Genomic DNA, 19004 nt, shown 5'->3' on the forward strand with positions numbered 1-19004 from the left:
CACTTGCTCAAGGTGAATGGAAAAGCCAGGATTCCAACCTTGTGTTCTTTCCACTACAACATAAATCAATGCAAATACTGCCATTTTGATCACTTCTCTAGATGCTTTCTCAAATTCCCAGTGCTATATGGTTAATGTGAGATGGTTTGCTTAGTTCATTAGGAGTTATCCCAAGAGCTCTTTAGAAGGATGCCCCAGTATTGACAGCATCTTATGTCATTTCCTAATGGTAGAGTTTATTGCTTGTCTCTCCAGTTTCCTTTTGGATATGAGTGTATTCATCATGGGAGTGGTTTAATAAAGTGACAGCAATCCAATTAAAATGAAGAATTTATTTATTGCTTAAAGAACACAGGCCAGAAAACTTTAACAATACAGCTGAAAAAATAAACCCACTCAGGGTTTTTAAGGGAGTCTTCACAGGCATCACAGGCATCTGATTTTTCCTAACCTTTTCTGATGGGGGTTAGGATAAAGAGGCTCAGAATAAGGATAACAACTCAGAATTTCATCTCTGTCCTAACTATTCTCTTAGCTGTCAAATAATAACCAGACACAATCCCTAAAAACACAACAGAACAAAGATAGCAGCAGCAAGAAATCATCCCTGGGCAGGAAAGCAGCCCGTGTTACCTTAACAAAGGACACAAGCTGGTGTTAACTGCTGGGAGATAGGCACTTAATTCACTGTGAGAGGTCCTAGCCTTTGGTAGAAATGATTTGTTCCATGCTTTAGGAGATATTTAAAATTAATAGAAGGGAACTGAAAACATACACAAACCAGCTAGCTCTATGGCCTTCAGGCTAGACTGTCTTTGGGAAGCATGGCTGAATCATTTGATAGCACCAACAGAGCAGAGGCAATGTAAGCAATTATCAAGTTGATAAAGAGAAGGGAAGTTCTATATTGAGTTGGGATTTTAGGTCTACTACTTTTTTATGTTCTGTCCCTTTCAACACAGCTATAAACTTCAAATGTGACTAGCATAAAAAGTTTCAGATCAACAAATAACAAATGACTTCGCATACGGCAATGAAAGGGACAGAAACACGTACAATTTCATCCAGTCTTCAGTCTGGATAGTGAATCCAAGGTTCATGTGCCAGGCTGAAGGCTCTCTTACTTCTCCAAAATAGATTTCAATTGTTCCCGGAGGAAAATGAGCTGTAGGGAGAGGCAGAAAAATATGAAAAATTGCTCTGAAATCTTAGGTTCCGTTACTTGATCTAGGATTTACTTGTATGAACCAAAAAGAACTACTGTAATTTGTATTTTATATGGTTATCTGAGGCTTGCAATGTTCCAAAGAACAGTGCCACAGTCAAGAATGCATGTACAACACTGCATGACGTTGTCTTTTACTGTGCCAAACTTCTAAAAAGAAGCTTTCAAATTGAATATGCTTCAAAATTAAATATGCTTCTGATAAGACTTTGCATTTCTGTGAAGAGTGTACAGAGGGATCACTGTAGCCACATTTGAAGAGTGAGAAAATAAAGCAATTGGGATAGGCTTTTGTCCCACTGAACACATTGGATCTTAAACCAAGTCTTAGTTGCTGCTTCTTACCATGTTATGATACACTTGGAAACTGAACCAAAGACCTGACCAATATTTATTTATTTACCTATTTATCTATTTATCTATCTCTTTCTTTATTTTACTTGGAATGGCAAAGTGACCAAAAACATTGAGAGGTATACTGTCTTTGGGACAGAGATTGGTTTTGAGTATTATTCAGTTTAGGTCACTCCATACCAGTGTAGATTTTCATTCTGTGAAAGAAAGGAATGGAGCATTAGAAAGTGATCCTATGCTGCACATCACCTACCAAATTACGAGAATTGCTTCTACAGTAATTTAGAGGCTACACTCTGGTGCTGACAGGATTACAACCACTGATTGCTCCAGTTCTTTCCCTTTTGTGGGCTCTCTTTCTCACCACCCCCTAAAGGAAGGTTTTTCCCCAGGTTTGGACTTCTTGCTAAACAGTCAACCTGGCTAACTCATCTATCCCCACAGCTTCAATGATCATTTCTCTACATGAGCCACTCTCTAATCTCCCATTTTCTAAAGTGCTTCTAACTCAACGTGCTTCCAATTTAGCTCATCATCCTCTCCATCCCCTGCCCCCAACAATTCCCTCCCTGTTGTCTTCTGTTAGTGGCACACCATTTTCCAGTTACTCAGGCTTTGGACTCCTCTTTGTTCTCCTTTTGGGCCCATGAGTCCAATCAATTGTTAAGCTCTGATTCCTTCCATCACTTGCATCTTCCTCTAGTATCTCTCCACTCAACAATTTCCCCTACATACTGCTGGCAGAGACATCTTCCTGAGTCACTCCCCCGGTGAAAAAGTTTTGGTGGCTCATTATGCCCTAAACAAAAAATCTCAACTCTAGCCTGTCATCACCATCTCTGAGCCACTATGCATGCTACTTTCTATACAGAATGCCCTCTTTTCCCTATCTCCTTATTAAAACCCCACTCTATCTTTTGAGGCTCCAGCCAAACAACATTTCTCTATGAACCAGCCAAACATCATTTCTCTATGAAGTCATCCCTAGTCTCTATGGACAAAAGTGAGACTTCATTCCTTTAAATTCCTGTCCTTCTCATGGATCTCTTCCCACCTGGAGGCAGAGACTGGGTTGTAAGCATTTTGTAGCTCCCTACTACAGAACCTAGCTTCAAGTAGGCTATAAATGAACTAATAAGGTAAAGGAATGTGAGTGAATAAAGTTCACAGCTACATTTCCATGTTGAAAATAGCACTCCCCAATACTATTTACATGGATGAAAACAAAGATGTTTGGTGTGTGCTAAAGCAATTTGGCGTTAATTGTTCACATGGTTGTTTATGAGCAGTACTTGGTTAAGTGATTTGCTGACTGGAAGGGAATATATAGAATTCCCCTGGCTTTGCTTGTATGTGTAATGGGGATGGGAGTTGGTGTCTCTATCTTAAGAGCCCCATGCTAAGCCCATCATCATATGGCCCCCAGTTCCTTTACGATTATTACCCTCAATTTTATAGGGCTGAAGCCAGCATACATCTTTTGTACAGCTACCTGACCCTCACTTATCCTACAGTACCTTCTTTTCAGTCTTCTCACTCTCCTGTGGCTTGAAATAATACAGCTGTTCAAGTCAGAAATCTGGCATGCATCCTTAACACTTCCTTCAACACCCAGTAACTGGCCCAACTCCCATCCATTCTACCTTTAAAATATATTCTCTCATATGTGAGTGTTTGTAGCAGCATTATTCATGATGGCTAAAAGGTGGGAACAATCCAAATGTCCATCAATGGATGAATGGATAAACAAAACGTGGTGTGTGTGTATGCTTACACACATGGAATATTAGAATATTATTCACCCACAAAATGGAATAAACTACTGATACATGCCACAACATGGATTAACTCTGAAAACATTATACTAAGTGAAAGAAGCCAGATACAAAAGACCACACATTATATATGTCCTTTTAGATAAAATAAGCAGAATAGGCAAAGTAGATGAGAAGGTACATTAGTGGTTGCCTTGGTCCGACAAGTGGTAGAAATTCAGAAGAAATGGGGAATGACTGGTATTGAATAGAGGTTTCTTTTTGGGTGATGAAAATGTTCTAAAACTGATTGTGGTGATGGTGGTGCAATTCTGTGAAAATACCAAAACCATACAATTTAAATGTATGGTACGTGAATTATATCTCAACAAAGTGGTTATAAAAACATTTTTATTGCAGTTAATATATATATATATTCTTTCCATAGCCACTGTCACCACCTTAGTTCAGGTTGTCATTTTCTCTTATTAGACTACCACACAGCCTCCTAACTGGCCTCCCTGATTCTAGTCTTGCCCCCCCCATAATCCATTCTCCAGATAAGAATCAGAGTGGTCTTTAAAAAGTTTAAATTAGGGGCGCCTGGGTGGCTCAGTCGGTTAAGCATCCGACTTCAGCTCAGGTCACGATCTCACGGTCCGTGAGTTCGAGCCCCGCGTCAGGCTCTGGGCTGATGGCTCGGAGCCTGGAGCCTGCTTCCGATTCTGTGTCTCCCTCTCTCTCTGCCCCTCCCCCGTTCATGCTCTGTCTCTCTCTGTCCCAAAAATAAAATAAAACGTTAAAAAAAAAGTTAAAAAAAAAGTTTAAATTAAATGTGACTCTCTCCAGCTTAAAACTCTTCAAGGGTTTCCCACTGCACTTAAGACTAAAACCCATCCTCCTTATCATGGCCTACAAGGGACCATACACTATGGCCTCTGCCTACTTCTACAACCTTATGTTAAGTCATGCTCCTCCTTGCTTTAAATAGCCCAGAAGTCCTCAAAAAGGCCAGGTTCTTTCCCCCGTGGGGGACCTGTCATATGCTCCACCCAAGAGGCTCTCCATTCCCTCTTCGCTCAGATTGACTCTTTAGGTCTAAGCTTAAGTATCACCTCCTCAGAAAGGCCCATCGTTTTAATTTAATTCCATTTAATTCAGGACTCCTTTTATTCAAATAGCACCACTGATGTTTTTTCCTCCTTCAAAGCACGTTTTTTTTTGCCTTTTGCACTTCTTCATTTTTATGTTAATTTGTTCACTGTCAATCTTCCATGCTAGACATCTCCATGAGGACAAGTACTCTGTCTTATTCAACACGGTATGTACATCTTGTACTTTTCACTTAATAGGCATTCAGTATCTGCTGAATGAGTGAATTTTCACAAAAACCTTGTTCCAACCTGCTATCCTCATTTAGAAGATTTGGTCACTACTGATCCTGTGAAAGGAATAGCCAGAAATGACTTTGGGGGTGGGGTTGGGGAGTCTTTGTATCAAATGTTTTCTGGTTGATTTGAAAACACTTCTCACCTGCTCATTTTTTTCTTTTTCCTGTAACTTAAGCTGCTCCAGCACAGACTGTAAATGACTCTGGAAAACAAATTGTATAAATGATGAATGCTGAGTCTCAAAGGAAAAGAGAATGAAGTGAGACAAAGAGTTTGGCAAATAATTTGATAAGCAAACTGTCAGTCATAACAAAAGAGCACTCTTTTTAAAGGATTCAGAGTATAAAAACTGCATCCCCTAAGTACAGAGCCATCTGATTTGATTTTATAAACCTACACATGATATTTTTTTCTTGCCTTAAAATAAATGGTTGGAATGCCTTCATGTTACCTTTTTCTAGTTTAGCACAAATCCTTTGACTGTGGTGAACTATTAAAAAAGCTGACTTGGAATTTGGTGCTGACTCATTCATTGCCCTGCACTAGGGCAGAATATTATTATTCCTAACTAGTCCTCCATGCAACATCAATACAACTGTATCTTTCAAAGTGTGTCCACATCTATTATCTCACTTGGTTAATGTAAAGGACAATATTCTAAATAGGTACAGTTCTGTGTTGAGTTACTACATTTTGATGACTACGGCTCTCCAGAAAATGAAATCTGGCAAGGAATTTTCCAGATGCTTCAGAATTTCCCTCACTATAAAAAAGGATGTAAACATGGCCTAAACATCCACTGTCCTTTTGTTGAAATATATGTTAATAAAAATCAAGCAAGATATTTATTCTTGTTCAGGCATGCATCATAACATTTAAAAATGAACTTCGTTAATTTTCTTTCACTTCAATGAATACATTTTGGTACAAACAACATGATTCAATCTATGTCTTACCACTAGTTACTTAACCTCTTTGAATTTCAATTCCTTACCTATAAAATAAGATTAGCAACAGTACCTGTATTTCAGGAATGTGAGGATGAAATGAGATGATACATGTAAAATACTTAGCTCTTTTTGTGCCTTTCACATAACAGATGCTCAGTATTGGTAATCATTATCTCAAGTCTCCTTGTCTCTTCTCAAAAATTCTTGTATGAGATAATCAAAATTACTCAGATAAAAGGAAATAGGGCTATATCTTATTAGGGGTTTCTAAGAGGTTGTTTTAGGTCAAAAAATGAGTAAGAATGCTGCACAAGGATGATACAAGTTAGAAACACAAAGATGGGATTTTGAAAGTAGGATATCAAGGTAACTTTATCCCAGCCAACAAGAATTTACCTTGAGTGTCAGGTTTTCCACTTTCTTTAAGAGATCCCTCTGTCTTTGTGCTTTGCATTGAATCTCTTGGAGCTTTTTCTCCATGTAATGAATCTGCTTCTGAATATCCATGACTAACAGAGACAGACAGAAATTTTAACTAAACATAGCCCAAACTAGTGGACCAAAATCAAAGTCAACCAAAACTCCACTCCACATCTCAACTGTAACTTCTCAAACTTAGCCTTGCATCTAACACATGTTTAAAGTCAATCTTCAGCGCTGCCACCCACTCTGTCCCACCTCTTTGGTTTTTCCTCCATAACTTACCTGCTGAACTGGCTCCTTCCTTGGCCTCATACTGGCCAGATGCAAAGAACTTGGCCTGTAGCTCCCTTTCCAGATCCTCTTCATAATAATCTTTCTCAACTTCATCCTCATCATCGTAGTCATCTTCTTCATCTTCTTCATCCTCTTCATCATCCTCATCCTCTTCCTCATCATCATTGTTGCTACTAGAATCACTGAACATCTCCCGAAACATACCATATTCTATTGGTTTCAAGCAAGAGGAAGGTGAATCTATCTGAATCTTTTCAAATGACTCTTACTCAAGCTGCAGTTATCTTCCTTCCCTCAAATTCACTGGGGAACCAATGAATTTTATAAATAATTTTCTCACAGGAAGATCCTTCCCTTCCTAAGGCAATGGCAGGAAATGCAAAACACTAACATTCATTCGTGTATTCAGTGATCAAGACATTTAGAGTATGTAAGGGCCCATAGGAATTTAGGATACCAGGGACTGATGGGAGATTACAACACCAGTCTAAAACCCCTGAAGCACTGAAGGAAGAGGAAAGAAAGGCCAAGGCATCCTTTTTCTGTGATTGGCCTGTGAGTCTCTGGAGAATGGTCTTCCGCACAGTCAACACCTGCCTTCTCTGAAGCTCTTGTTTTGTCTTTATTAACATACCTGATGAGAAATGACCCTGCTTATAGCCACTTATTCCTGGGGACATTGCAAAGCCTGGGATAGAGCCTTGACTTTCTATTTCTTTGGTTTCATCTTCAGCAATGACTTCCCATCCTGAAAGGAGGGGTGGTGGTCAAGGAACAAGCAGAAAGAAAGGAGAAGACACAGTTGAAAGGGAAGAGGTTCTCTGAGTGAAAGTGCTATTTAATTTGGTTCAACTTCAGGCCATCTGTATCTGGATTCCTAGTATGAAGAAGTACCTCCTATTGGATTACACAAGTAAATACATTTCTATTGTGTTAATTTACTATTCCTAGCTAGGAAGTAACATTTCTGTAACAAAAATCTGAAGTTCTACACACCAAAATTAGTACACAAATACCAGAAGTGAGGGCTTGTCAGCAAGTACCTATGGGGCGGAACAGGCTACAAGGAAAATATTTAGTATAAAAGGATACGAGCACTGAGAGCTTCAGCATCTGAACACAGTAGTCTTTTCACTTCCTTTTCCACATCAGGAGATTCAGTGTATTGAACCAAAGCAGGGGAAGTGGGGATATCAGTAATGTCATTTAACACCCTGTGTTTTGCAGGAATGCCCTGCTCCTACATACAAATGAATTCAAATAATTAGGTCTCTTTAATATCCATCCAAATCAATTTCTACTTTAAGTAATGCTATTTATGAAGAAATCTTTGACCAGGCTCTAGGCTTCTGTATGGTAAGCTTATTTTTTTTCCCATTCAAACAAATTAACTTGAGACATTTAATCTTTTCGATCTGCAACTCTGTGTTAAAGACTTCTCTCAGAAGCACAACCCTTAGGCCTCAGTTATTAATTATTGGCCCTGACCCATACTGGCAAACAACTACAATTCCTTACTTGTTATTTAAAAGTAATTTGGCTTAAAGATCCAAATTCCCAAAGTTCACTTTTCCACATCTTTATTATTAAAGACTTTCCTATAAAAACTGGGTCTTAGCTACATGTTCTCCCTTAAATCCAATTTTAGACAATTATCTCCACAGCAACCAATTCGTCATGCTACAAATAGAAATTAGAACTTTGAGGGGGAATAAGCAATTGCAAACAACTGCTGGTAAAAGTGAATACTGGCTTCCAAAAAATGGCTCTTAAAATAAGTATCAGAGAAAAAAGCAGATTAGAATTCAAAGTCACTGGCCAAATTGTATCTTTTCCTCTAGGAGTTATCAGGCATTAAACAATGAATCCATTTTTAAGTGAACTAATTTAGTGTACCTGTATGGCAGTGGCAGTTAGAGAGGAGAATGAAGGCCAAAAAGTAACCTTTTTGATTTCTTTGATTTGCCTTAAACTAATGAGCTATGAAATAAAACACACTAAGGGTAAACAATAAAGTTATATAATGATAGCTCTACCTCAGGAAAGCTGATTTCTTCAATTTGTTTGAAATCAGTGAGCTATGAAATAAAACACAATAAACAATGAAGTTATTATTACAACCGTTCTACTTCACTAAAGCTTAAAGGATTCTAAAATTATTCTTAATTTAGTTTTACATTTAGTAGGCACTCAATAAGTACTGTTGACTGACAGTATAAAAGCCAAGGCAACTGTGTTCATGGAGTGAAAGATTCAACATAGTAAAGCTGTCAATTATCCCCAAATTGATATATAGGTTCAATGCAATTCCTACCAAAATTCCAACAAGGTTTTTATAGACATAGAAAATTTGTTCTAAACTTCAAACTTACAAAAAAAATTTATATGGAAAGGTACAGGCTCTAGAATGACTAAAACAATCTTGACAAAAATAAAATGAGAACAGTCTTCCTCATTTCAACATTTATTATATAGCTACACTGTGATATCAGTAGAAGGATCAACACACAGATTAATGGAACAGAATAGGGAACCCTGAAACAGACACACACAAAAATGCCCAGCTGATTTTGACAAGGTGCAAAAAACAATACAATGGAGGAAGGAGTCTTTTTAATAAATGGTGCTGGGGCAACTGGATATGCAAAGGCAAAAAAAAAACAAAAACCTTGAACTAAACACATTTTTTACAAAAATTAGCTCAAAAATGGACTTCAGGCGTATATGTAAAATGTAAAACTTTTAGAAAAAAATAAGAGAAAATCTTCAGGATCTGGGCTAGGCAAAGAGTTCTTAAACTTGACACAAAGGAAAGATCCTTAAAAGGAAAGATCTATAGGGGCACCTAGGTGGCCAAATATGTAAGGAGCCCAAGTGTTAATTGATGGATGAATGGATAGAGAAGATATGGTAGGGGTAGCTGGGTGGGTCAGTCAGTTAAGTGACTGGCTCTTGATTTCAGCTGAGGTCATGATCTCATGGTTCGTGGGTTTGAGTCCCACATTGGGCTCTGCGCTGACAGTGCAGAGCTTGGGATTCTCTGTCATCCTCGCTCTCTGCCCCTCCCCCACTAACTCTCTATCTCTCTCTCCTAAAATAAATAAACATTAAAAAAAGGAAAAATCTGTAAGTTGGACTTAATCAAACAAAAAACCTTTGCTCTTTGAAAGATCCTGTGGAGAAGAGGAAAAGACAAGCTACAGACTAGGAGAAAATATTTGCAAATTTCTACATATCTGACAAAAGACTAATATTTGGAATATTAAAAAAACTCTTAAAACTCAACAATAAATAAATCCACTTAGGAAACAGGCAAAGGGCATGAACAGACACTTCACTGAAGTGGATATATGGATGGCAAAATAAAAAAAAAAACACATGAGATGTTCAACATCATTAGCTATCCGGGAAATACAAATTAATACCACAACAAGGTTACTACACATCTATCAGATGGCTAAAATAAAAAAGAGTGACAAACACCTAATTCTGGTGAGGACTTAGAGTAAGTGGATCACAGGTACAGTCTAGTGGGAAGATATCATGTTATAGCCACTTTGGAAACAGTATGGTAGTTTCTCATAAAATTGAACATTCAAGTACCATATGACCCAGCAATAGCACCGCTGCACATTTATCCCAAAGAAATGAATACTTATGTTGACACAAAAACCTGCATGTAGCTTTATTTATAATGGTAAAAAACTGAAAACAACCCAGACGTCCTTCAGTGGGTGAACAGTTAAACAAGCTGGGGTATGTGCATACCCTGGAATACTACTCAGCAATAACAGGAATGAAGTACTGATACATGCAACAACTTGCATGGATCTTAAGGGAATCATGGTTAGTGGGGGAAAAAAAGCCAGCATTAAATGTTACACATTGTATGAGTCCATTTATATGACATTCTCAAAGTGACAACACTACAGAGATGGAGAACATACTAGTGTTGGCCAGGGGTTAGAGACCGAGGGGTGGGGTAGGAGGGAGGTAAATGTGACTATAAAAGGGCAAGATGAGGGATCCTTGTGGTAACAAAACTGCACAGTATTTTGACTGTGTAGATGGATACATGAACATACATATGGGAAAAAACTGCATAGAACTACATGCACACATACACACACACAAGTATAAGTAAAACTGGAGAAATTTGAGTAAGATTGGTGAATTGTGATAATGTCAATTTACTGTTTGTGATATTGTACTATAGTTTTGCAAAAAATTACAATGGGGAAAACTGGATAAAGGATACATAGCATCTCTCTTTTATTTCTTACAACTGCATGTGAACCTACAATTATTTCAAAATAAAAAGTTAATTATAGGGGCGCCTGGGTGGCTCAGTTGGTTAAGCATCTGATTCTTGGTATCAGCTCAGGTCATGATCTCATGGGGTTTGTGAAATTGGGTCCCGAGTAGGGCTCTGTGCTGACAGTGTGGAGCCTGCTTGGGATTCATTCTCATTCTCATTCTCATTCTCTCTCTCTCTCTCTCCGCCACCCCCCCTGCCCAACCCCTCCCCCGCATACACACATGTGCTCCCTCTCTCTCTCAAAATACGTAAATAAACATTTTTTTAAAAAGTTAATTAAAAAAAGCAGACAAGCTACAATATTCCTGTAGCTTGCCCAAGATTCTACAAATTGGAGGTAAGGCTAGGAATAGAACCACAATTTCCAAGTCTCAGGTTCTAGATGGGTTCACTTTAAAACTAGATTTTGCAGGGCACCTGGGTGGAAGCCTCCAGCTCTTGGTTTCGGCTCAGGTCATGATCTCATGGTTTCGTGGATTCGAGCCCCACATTGGTCTCTGTGCTGGCAATGTGGAGCCTGGTTGGGATTCTCTCTCTCTCCCTTTCTCTCTGCCCCTACCCGATTCATACTGTCTCTGTCTCTCTCAAAATAAATAAATAAACTTTAAAACTAGATTTTGCAATTGAAAGCAAAGCATTAGCAGAAGTTTCAAATTCATGACACATCCAGATCCCTAAATGATCAGGTCTGTTTCTGTTCACTATATACTCCGAACTGCTACCGCACAGTGCCTGGCATTTAGCTCATAATCGATGTTTACTGAACATATAAATGAGTGAACAAATTAATCCCCAACTAACTCCTCTCCCAATCCACCCAGTAGACACAGAAATAGCATGCAACTAACCTTTTTTGTTGTTTTGCGGAACCTTTTCTTTCTGACATTCTTAAGTGGTGGAGTAACTAAAATAAATTCAACATGGTGAAATGTATATATGACTGTTGGTAGTCACATATCTATCTGAATTTGACAAAGAGAAAGCCACTGGCTCACGACATGACCCATTCCTTTAAGAGTGTCTGGATGTCTAATGAACCAAACACCTAAGTGTGGTAACAGGTCCCTGGCTCACAAGTAATTAGGATTCAGTAGATTAAATGTAGTCAGCCAAAGTAAGCAAGGGACTGGTGACTTACTGCCATGCTTCCAGACATATTTTTGCTCTCTCTCTTTTTCATTTTTCATGACTGCGTTAAGGTCAGTAGAGGTAACTGATTCTTCCAGAGAAGAGTGGAGATCATCATCAGCAGTGCACACAAGCATCTACATTTAACACAGATGAAGAAGTTGACTATGGTCACGAATCCTGGATTAGAAATGAATCATGATCATTTTTACTACCAGAAATCCTGGAGCATAGTAAGCAGTAAGGAGGATAGTACTTGGCATTTCCAGAAAGCCAAGTATTACATATACATGCATATTAATTCTCTCTCTCTTTCTCTGTCGGTCTCTGCAACACTGTATATGGATTCTAGATTTTGTTTTTATTTGTTTGTTTTTAGCTCAAGTACTTACCACTTCAGAGGGAATATGTTAAGAACAAATATATCTTAGTATTTTGATTTAGAAGGCAAACAAGAAATCAACAGTTGAGATGATGAAAAAAACAAATATAAATCTCCAGAATTAACAGCATCTTGCTTTAGCAGAAAGTTCAGAAGAAGATCCCAGATCCTCATTTTTTTTTTCAGATGACAATCATCATAAATGGCAAACCTGAACCTTTTTTTATATAAAAGCTATCTGGATAAAAGTCAAAAGTTATGGATCAAATACAAAACCAGAACATGACACTGTATTCCTGTGCAATTGAGCTGTGAATTAGAAATGATAAGCAGCCATTCACCAAGTGGAAAGGACTACTGAAAGAAAGAGAAAAGTAGGGAGAAAGGGATTCCTCGAAGGATGTAAGAACTAGTAGATTAAGAAAACTCATCCATACCTGAGAAATATCTGCTGTCTTATAAAAAGTTTTTTTATCAAGAGTTTTCAGGCTTCCAATAATGCAAGGCAAATCAACCAGCTTAGCAGTTAGTGAGACATCTTCTACATCAACAACTGCATGACGTCCATCAGCTGAAGAGAGGCAGGAAAAATTAAAGCCAACATCTTCCCAATGTACTCTTAAGCATCCTGGGGTTTAAGTAACGAAGACTTAAGTGGGACAGGCCAGTCTTTCAGCAAAACCTACTATTTCTCATAATGCTAGAATTGTGTATGTAATTGGTAACTTCCCAGAGAAAAGAAGGCAGGGTATATGGAGCTCTTTTTTCTCAGTTTACTCTACTGGATCAAAAGTAGCTAAGTCTCTTTGTAATCATTGTGAACTAAATGTGGATGAAGTGGCGAATGTTTCATTCTCATCCTGAAAGGCAAACTCCATTCTTTCAACCCCATTCATTTTGACCCCATTAGAAGCACTCAATTATGTCATTGTACATGGGTATTTTCAAAGGGTCAAGTGAAGGAAGGGGTGATCCCAGAAAGGTGCTAGTATATCTGAAGTTATAATCTCTAGTTAGCTTCACCAAGATAAGATTCTACACAATATCCATACACTGTAGGAATATATATATTCATATACTGACAACTCTGAATCCTGCCCAGATGTCTCTAACTTTTGCTCGTCCCTTAACACAAGAGGATTCAAGTAAAATCTTCTAATATTAAGTGAAAAAATAAAAATGCAGAAAGATGCTGGACATGGTGCTTTAATTCTTTCAATTAACTTGAAAGATGTAGGGGATTTAAATGTTGGTATCATGAATAAAAATTTTGTCTGTAAGGAAACAAGGAGAAACAATTATTATTAGTTATCTTTGGCATTAATGTTGGGGTACTGCAAGGAGAGTTTCACTCCTCTTTTTGAACTTTTATACTTAAATTTTCTTTTTCCTTTTTGATCAAACTGGCTAGTGGTTTATCAATTTTGTTGATTCTTTCAAAGAACCAGCTTCTGGTTTCATTTATCTGTTCTGGGGTTTTTTGTTTGTTTGTTTGTTTTGGTTTCGATAGCATTAATTTCTGCTCTAATCTTTATTATTTCCTGTCTTCTTCTGGGTATATTTAAATTTTCTAACCATGAACTTGTATTACCTTTTTTAGAATGTCAATAAGGGCTACCTGAGTGATGGGATTATAAGCCATTTAAAATTTTCTTCTTTATATACTTCTCTGTATTTAAAAATCCTAATAAATATTATTCAAAAGAGAGAAAGATATGTCACTGTTATAAAAAAAAAAGTACAGGACATTCATTTATCATTACCCTCGACAGTCAGAAATCACAAAGTTTGTATGTAAGAGACAAACAGAAGTATACAAATCTCACCGTTGACCTCCCGCCAATTCTTCCTTATACACAGTATAATAATTACCTCAAATTACATAATTTCTACTTCCTTTCCTCAAAAAGAAGATATGAGAGTGACTTAAGCCTCTATTAGGGTCTTCAAGGCAGAGACCATATTCTGCTCTTTGTCTCATCCTTAGTATCTAGTATAGTGTCTGGTACATAGCAATCCCTTAATAAATTAACTGTTCAATGTATGGTAGACGGGTATTTGCTACTTACAAGATAAGTCAATTTTTAGTTTATCCTTCATGGCAACACTTCCAGAATGTACCATCTTCCTGACAGTAAATGCATGTTCCTAAAAAGGAGGTAGATTGAAAAATCAGAAGGATGAATTGTCTACTTGGCAGCTAATAGATGTATTACAAACAGTCATCCCTTAAATAAAACCTTAAATCTCCCAAATGTTAGGAACAGTGTCATGTACCATGACATATGGTGCGCTAAGTCAAGTTAGGATGAGGCTGACTCTAATCTCATTGTTGGTTTTTAGTAGCTACAGTTAATGCCTTCTTCAAGCCCTACATTCCTGCCTCTCACTGCTGCCCTTCAGTTGTAGTTGCTAAGTAAAGGCTTAGCTGCAGTTTACTGGGTATATTAATTAGCCCTAATTGGGGAAATATCTTTCTGAAGGTCGTCCTTAATACAACATTCTTAGACTAAATACTACTTGAATGCAGGTATCAATGGGGGAAGAGACCCTAACACAATGTTCAGATGAGCTTCAACAGCCTTGCATGGTGATGAATTTGAGGAAATAGTGATGGTCCCTTTCACTGCCCCTTTTGAGGTGACAGAAAGGATTTTAAAGGAGTCTTATCATGGCTGTTCAGTGAACAGGCTGTTAGCACCTCCGGTAAGTCACTGGATCCCTCACTGTCACAGCCCTTTGCTAGGAAATCAACCCACATGATAGGTGGCATGTACAGGATGAAAAAATTCTGCTAAAAGAGTACACACTAGAATAGGACTGTATAATAAAATGTGATTCCTGGGAAACAAATGTTCTTAATTTTTATAGCCTACCTTAAATAGAAATGCTACAGAATCCAAGCAGAGCTAATACATATGCACTGAAGATATGTGGTCTGAGATACAAGGGTTTCTTACCAGTGGGAGACGCAATATAAACTGGTTCTCAAGTTCCTGAGGAGGTTCATCCTGGCTTTTACTCATCTCTTGTTTTTGAGTTCATGAAAGCAAACACAAAATAGCAAGTGACCAAAAACTCATCTTGCCCCCTCTGCTGACCACTTCTGGTAGTACTGGTTACATTACACAAGATCTTGCCCACAACCCTCACTGAAACATTGTGTGTACAGCTCTGAAGTACCTTACGTGACATAACTTGATTATTTCTAAAAGTCACTTGATCTCCCTTCCAATATATGTAGACTTTCCAAGGATAGCCCAAATTACATGATAACAAATGAAGTAAAGTTGTTATGGAACATGATTTAGTCTTCTTTTTTTTTTTAATTTTTTAACATTTATTTATTTTTGAGAGACAGAGAGAGACAGAGCATGAGCAGGTGAGGGGCAGAGAGAGAGGGAGACAAAGAATCCGAAGCAGGCTCCAGGTTCCAAGCTATCAGCACAGAGCCCGATGTAGGGCTCAAACTCACAGGCCATGAGATCATGACCTGAGCTGAAGTCGGACGTTTAACCAACTGAGCCACCCAGGCACCCCTAGTCTTCTTAATGATATTGCTAGACTCTAAGGTAAAGGACTACAATTCATCAGCGCTATGATGGCTACCGAAGCAAACTACATGCCTCTGCAGGGAAGAGTGCCAAAGTCCAGAATCAACCAAAACCACTGGCACAAGTGTTCTATGATGATTTGAAGGAAAAAAAGAGCTTAATTTTTAATATTTCATTCACCTTAATGGATTGGTATGAATTAAGCCCAAGGGAGAGCAGGCAGGTTCTATGACTCTAAAGTCAGCATCAACAATTCTGAAACTACTTTGTTTAAAAGTTAGGAGTCCAGTTCTTACGACGAGGCTATCTATATGAGTACACTTAGGTTCATGGAATGGGTACTTTCTTGAAGGGGTGATATGATAGATCATAAAATCCAATTTAATTTATTCATTATTAACATTCACTGTGTACATTCTATATGGCAGGCACTTCATTGAGTGCATTAGGTCTATTATTTTATTTAATCCGCACAACTACCACTTACTTGAAATACCCCTAAGAAGTTATTTAAAGGAATTCTAAGATGGATCCTTTTATTTAAAAAATAAATAAATATTTATTTATACTGGGTGGCTCAGTCGGTTAAGCGGCCAACTTTGGCTCAGGTCATGATCTCGCAGTCCGTGAGTTCCAGCCCCGCGTCCCTGGAGCCTGTTTCGGATTCTGTGTCTCCCTCTCTCTGACCCTCCCCTGTTCATGCTCTGTCTCTCCCTGTCTCTAAATAAACCGTTAAAAAAATTTTTTTTAATTTAAAAAATAAAAAAAAAAAACTTCTGTAAAGTGAATAATCCCATCCAAGTTGATTTTTATTTTTAATCTTATTTTCCAGCTATTTGGGAAAAATCTGTAGTGGCTTGCACGTTGCATTTTAGGGCTCACACTTCTGAGGAAATTTTTTCTCAAAAGGTAGAAAGAAAGCAATATACATATATGAAAATAGACAAGATCTTCCTATGTTCTAAGGACATTATGCTACATACCAAGTTATAAAATCTTGTATTTTAAATTAGATTAAAATCCCCAGTTAACCACAGCTCCCTAATACTCTGTAAACCATTTGAATCTCACTTAAAAGAATTGCAACCCTTTTTAAAAACACTTAAAGTGAGTCTGAGACCCTATTATGGTGAAATCATTCACCAGTCCTTTAGTGTGACTTCAGAAACCACCAGAAAGGCATAGAAAGCAAGAGAGGTCAGCAGCAGAAAAGGAGACACCCAGGATGAGAGGAGAGAGATGGATTATTTGTGATAGTCATTTATTTTCTTCCTGCTTCATACAGATACACACACACATACACAGATACAAAATCTAAATGTGAACATAGCAAAAATTTAATTAAAATAAAGTAAATTAAATAAAAACCTTGGGGCTGGGCACATTGCCTAACAGAACGGACAGTTGCAAACACAAGGTTGGGAGCAGAAATACAGATTATTTGAAGAACCAGCTGCTAAGCAAGATTTTATCAGATCAGAAATAACTTTTAGATTTTTCAGAACTAAGACTAAGGTATTTTGTTCATTTCAATGCCTTACTGGCAACTCCTCTCAATATAAAGGAAAGAATGTAAGAATTGAAACTATTTCAGAGAAGGTGGACAACCTCAGTTGAAATGAGTCTTAGTTATTTTTAAAATTTGTTACTTTCATCTACCCAATGAACCGGTTGTATTGTATTTATTTTTAAAAAAGGCATCCATTTTTTTTTCAGACAAGCACTCTTTAATAAGTAATTAAACTAAACAGGACCACTCTCCACCCCCAGCTCCATCTCGTTTCAGCGGAATCAGGATTGGAATTAGAATTATAGCTAGCTGGAGGGTGCCTAACAGCATGCTCCAGGCAGCACAAGTCAGCACAAGCCTAAATTGGTATTTTCTCAAGTTCATAGCCACTGGCTGCAATATGAGGCAATGACCACTTCATCCTTATCCCAGGAGCGCTAAGCTTCCAAGGAAGAGTCCAGCTCCTAGGCTTTGATCCAATTTCCCTGGAAAACCTCCCGTGGGACCAAGGGGCCCCGAGCCTTCGCGCCTAGCCGTCCAGGCGGGCTGGATAAGGAAGTCCGGTGCGCGGGAGCTGGGCGCTGACCCGCCCGGGAGCCCTCTGACCTCCTGACTCACCCGCTCCTCGTTGATTTACGCCAGGACCGGAAAGGCTGCGCAGACACTCTTCCCCAGAGTGGGGGTGGGGGACGGGTTCCGGAGGGGGCGTGAGTGGGCTCCCGGGCGGCGGGCGTGGGTGGGCTCCCCGGCTGCGGGCGTGGAGGCGGGCTGCGGGCCGACGGCGTTGGCGACAGGTAGGAGCCGCGCGCGCCGCCCCTCCCCGCCTAGCCACGCCTCCGCGACCTGGCCCCCGACCCGACCGGCGGGTGGCCTCGAAGCAGCGGCCAGTTCACCGCATGCCGAGCTGGAAGGTTTGAAAGGCGCTGAGCGCAGCGCAGTGTGGGGGTGGAGGAACCTTGCCGAGCATAGTTTCAAAACCAATTCCTTTTACAGCGGGGCGACCTTCAGGGAGGCCGCGGGAGTGTTACCGGTGCGCAGTAGTATTTGTAAAAGGGGTGGCACATTCAGTTGCTCTTCGAATCCGTTAAGTTGGCCAGATTTGTCCCTTAGCAAGACGACCTCGCCTGGTGACAAACAGGCCGCCACGCAAAACCATTAAATAACTACAATCCGCGCCCAAACTACTCTTACATAATTAGCCTTTCCCTGTTCCTCAAGAGCGTCACTAGAGTACATCTTTTGGACAGGGACACACGTGACACCGATTATTTCTCCTGAAGGGAGTCTCAGTCCAAAGAGACTTCTAGTAGTTCACTTCCCCCAAAGAATTCTCTTAACTTGTGAGGGAAAAAAAATTTAACACCACTTACCTGTCCCTTCCAGTAAGTTTTCCTCAGGAGTTTTGGCAGCAATGTCGGTGCCGCCATCGACATCGGCTTGGGTGCCATCGGCAGAAGTTTGGGTGCCTTCATTGGTGGCAGTTTCGGCCCCCAGGTCGCCAAAGTATTCAGCTACGCTGTCTTCAGGAATTTGGGGATCTTGTGAGCCCGTTACTTCTGATGTTGAAGCTGTTGGTGTTGAATCACTTTCGAAAGAATTGGGAGCCTCCTCCTCACTGTACTCCATGGTCGACCCGTGGAGATTGTAAAATGGCTTCCCGTTCAGTCATGTGACCTTGGAGGTTCCAGAACTTTCATAAAATGATGTCAAAGGTATCCTCC

General features: G+C 39.2%; 1 protein-coding gene across 4 annotated transcripts; it reads right to left on the minus strand.

Annotated features, from left to right (window-relative positions):
• Nucleotides 1-317: 317 nt before the first annotated feature.
• On the minus strand, nucleotides 318-18911 carry TAF7L (TATA-box binding protein associated factor 7 like). 4 transcript variants are annotated; one of them, XM_042974300.1, is made up of 13 exons: nucleotides 18654-18911; nucleotides 15180-15247; nucleotides 14289-14367; nucleotides 12657-12790; nucleotides 11848-11974; nucleotides 11558-11613; nucleotides 8428-8469; nucleotides 7484-7631; nucleotides 7026-7139; nucleotides 6380-6601; nucleotides 6071-6183; nucleotides 4867-4926; nucleotides 318-1165 (listed from the first exon to the last, which is right to left on the minus strand). In XM_042974300.1, the coding sequence occupies exons 1-13, from the start codon at nucleotides 18907-18909 to the stop codon at nucleotides 1121-1123; spliced, it is 1464 nt and encodes a 487-aa protein (XP_042830234.1). In that variant the 5' UTR covers nucleotides 18910-18911; the 3' UTR covers nucleotides 318-1120. The 4 variants fall into 4 exon arrangements, with proteins under 4 accessions (XP_042830234.1, XP_042830237.1, XP_042830235.1 ...); XM_042974303.1 differs by lacking the exon at nucleotides 18654-18911 and adding an exon at nucleotides 17902-17942; XM_042974301.1 differs by lacking the exon at nucleotides 318-1165 and adding an exon at nucleotides 1726-1776.
• Nucleotides 18912-19004: the final 93 nt, after the last annotated feature.

This window comes from Panthera tigris, chromosome X, assembly GCF_018350195.1.
Source record: "Panthera tigris isolate Pti1 chromosome X, P.tigris_Pti1_mat1.1, whole genome shotgun sequence".
NCBI classification, from domain to species: Eukaryota; Metazoa; Chordata; class Mammalia; order Carnivora; family Felidae; genus Panthera; species Panthera tigris.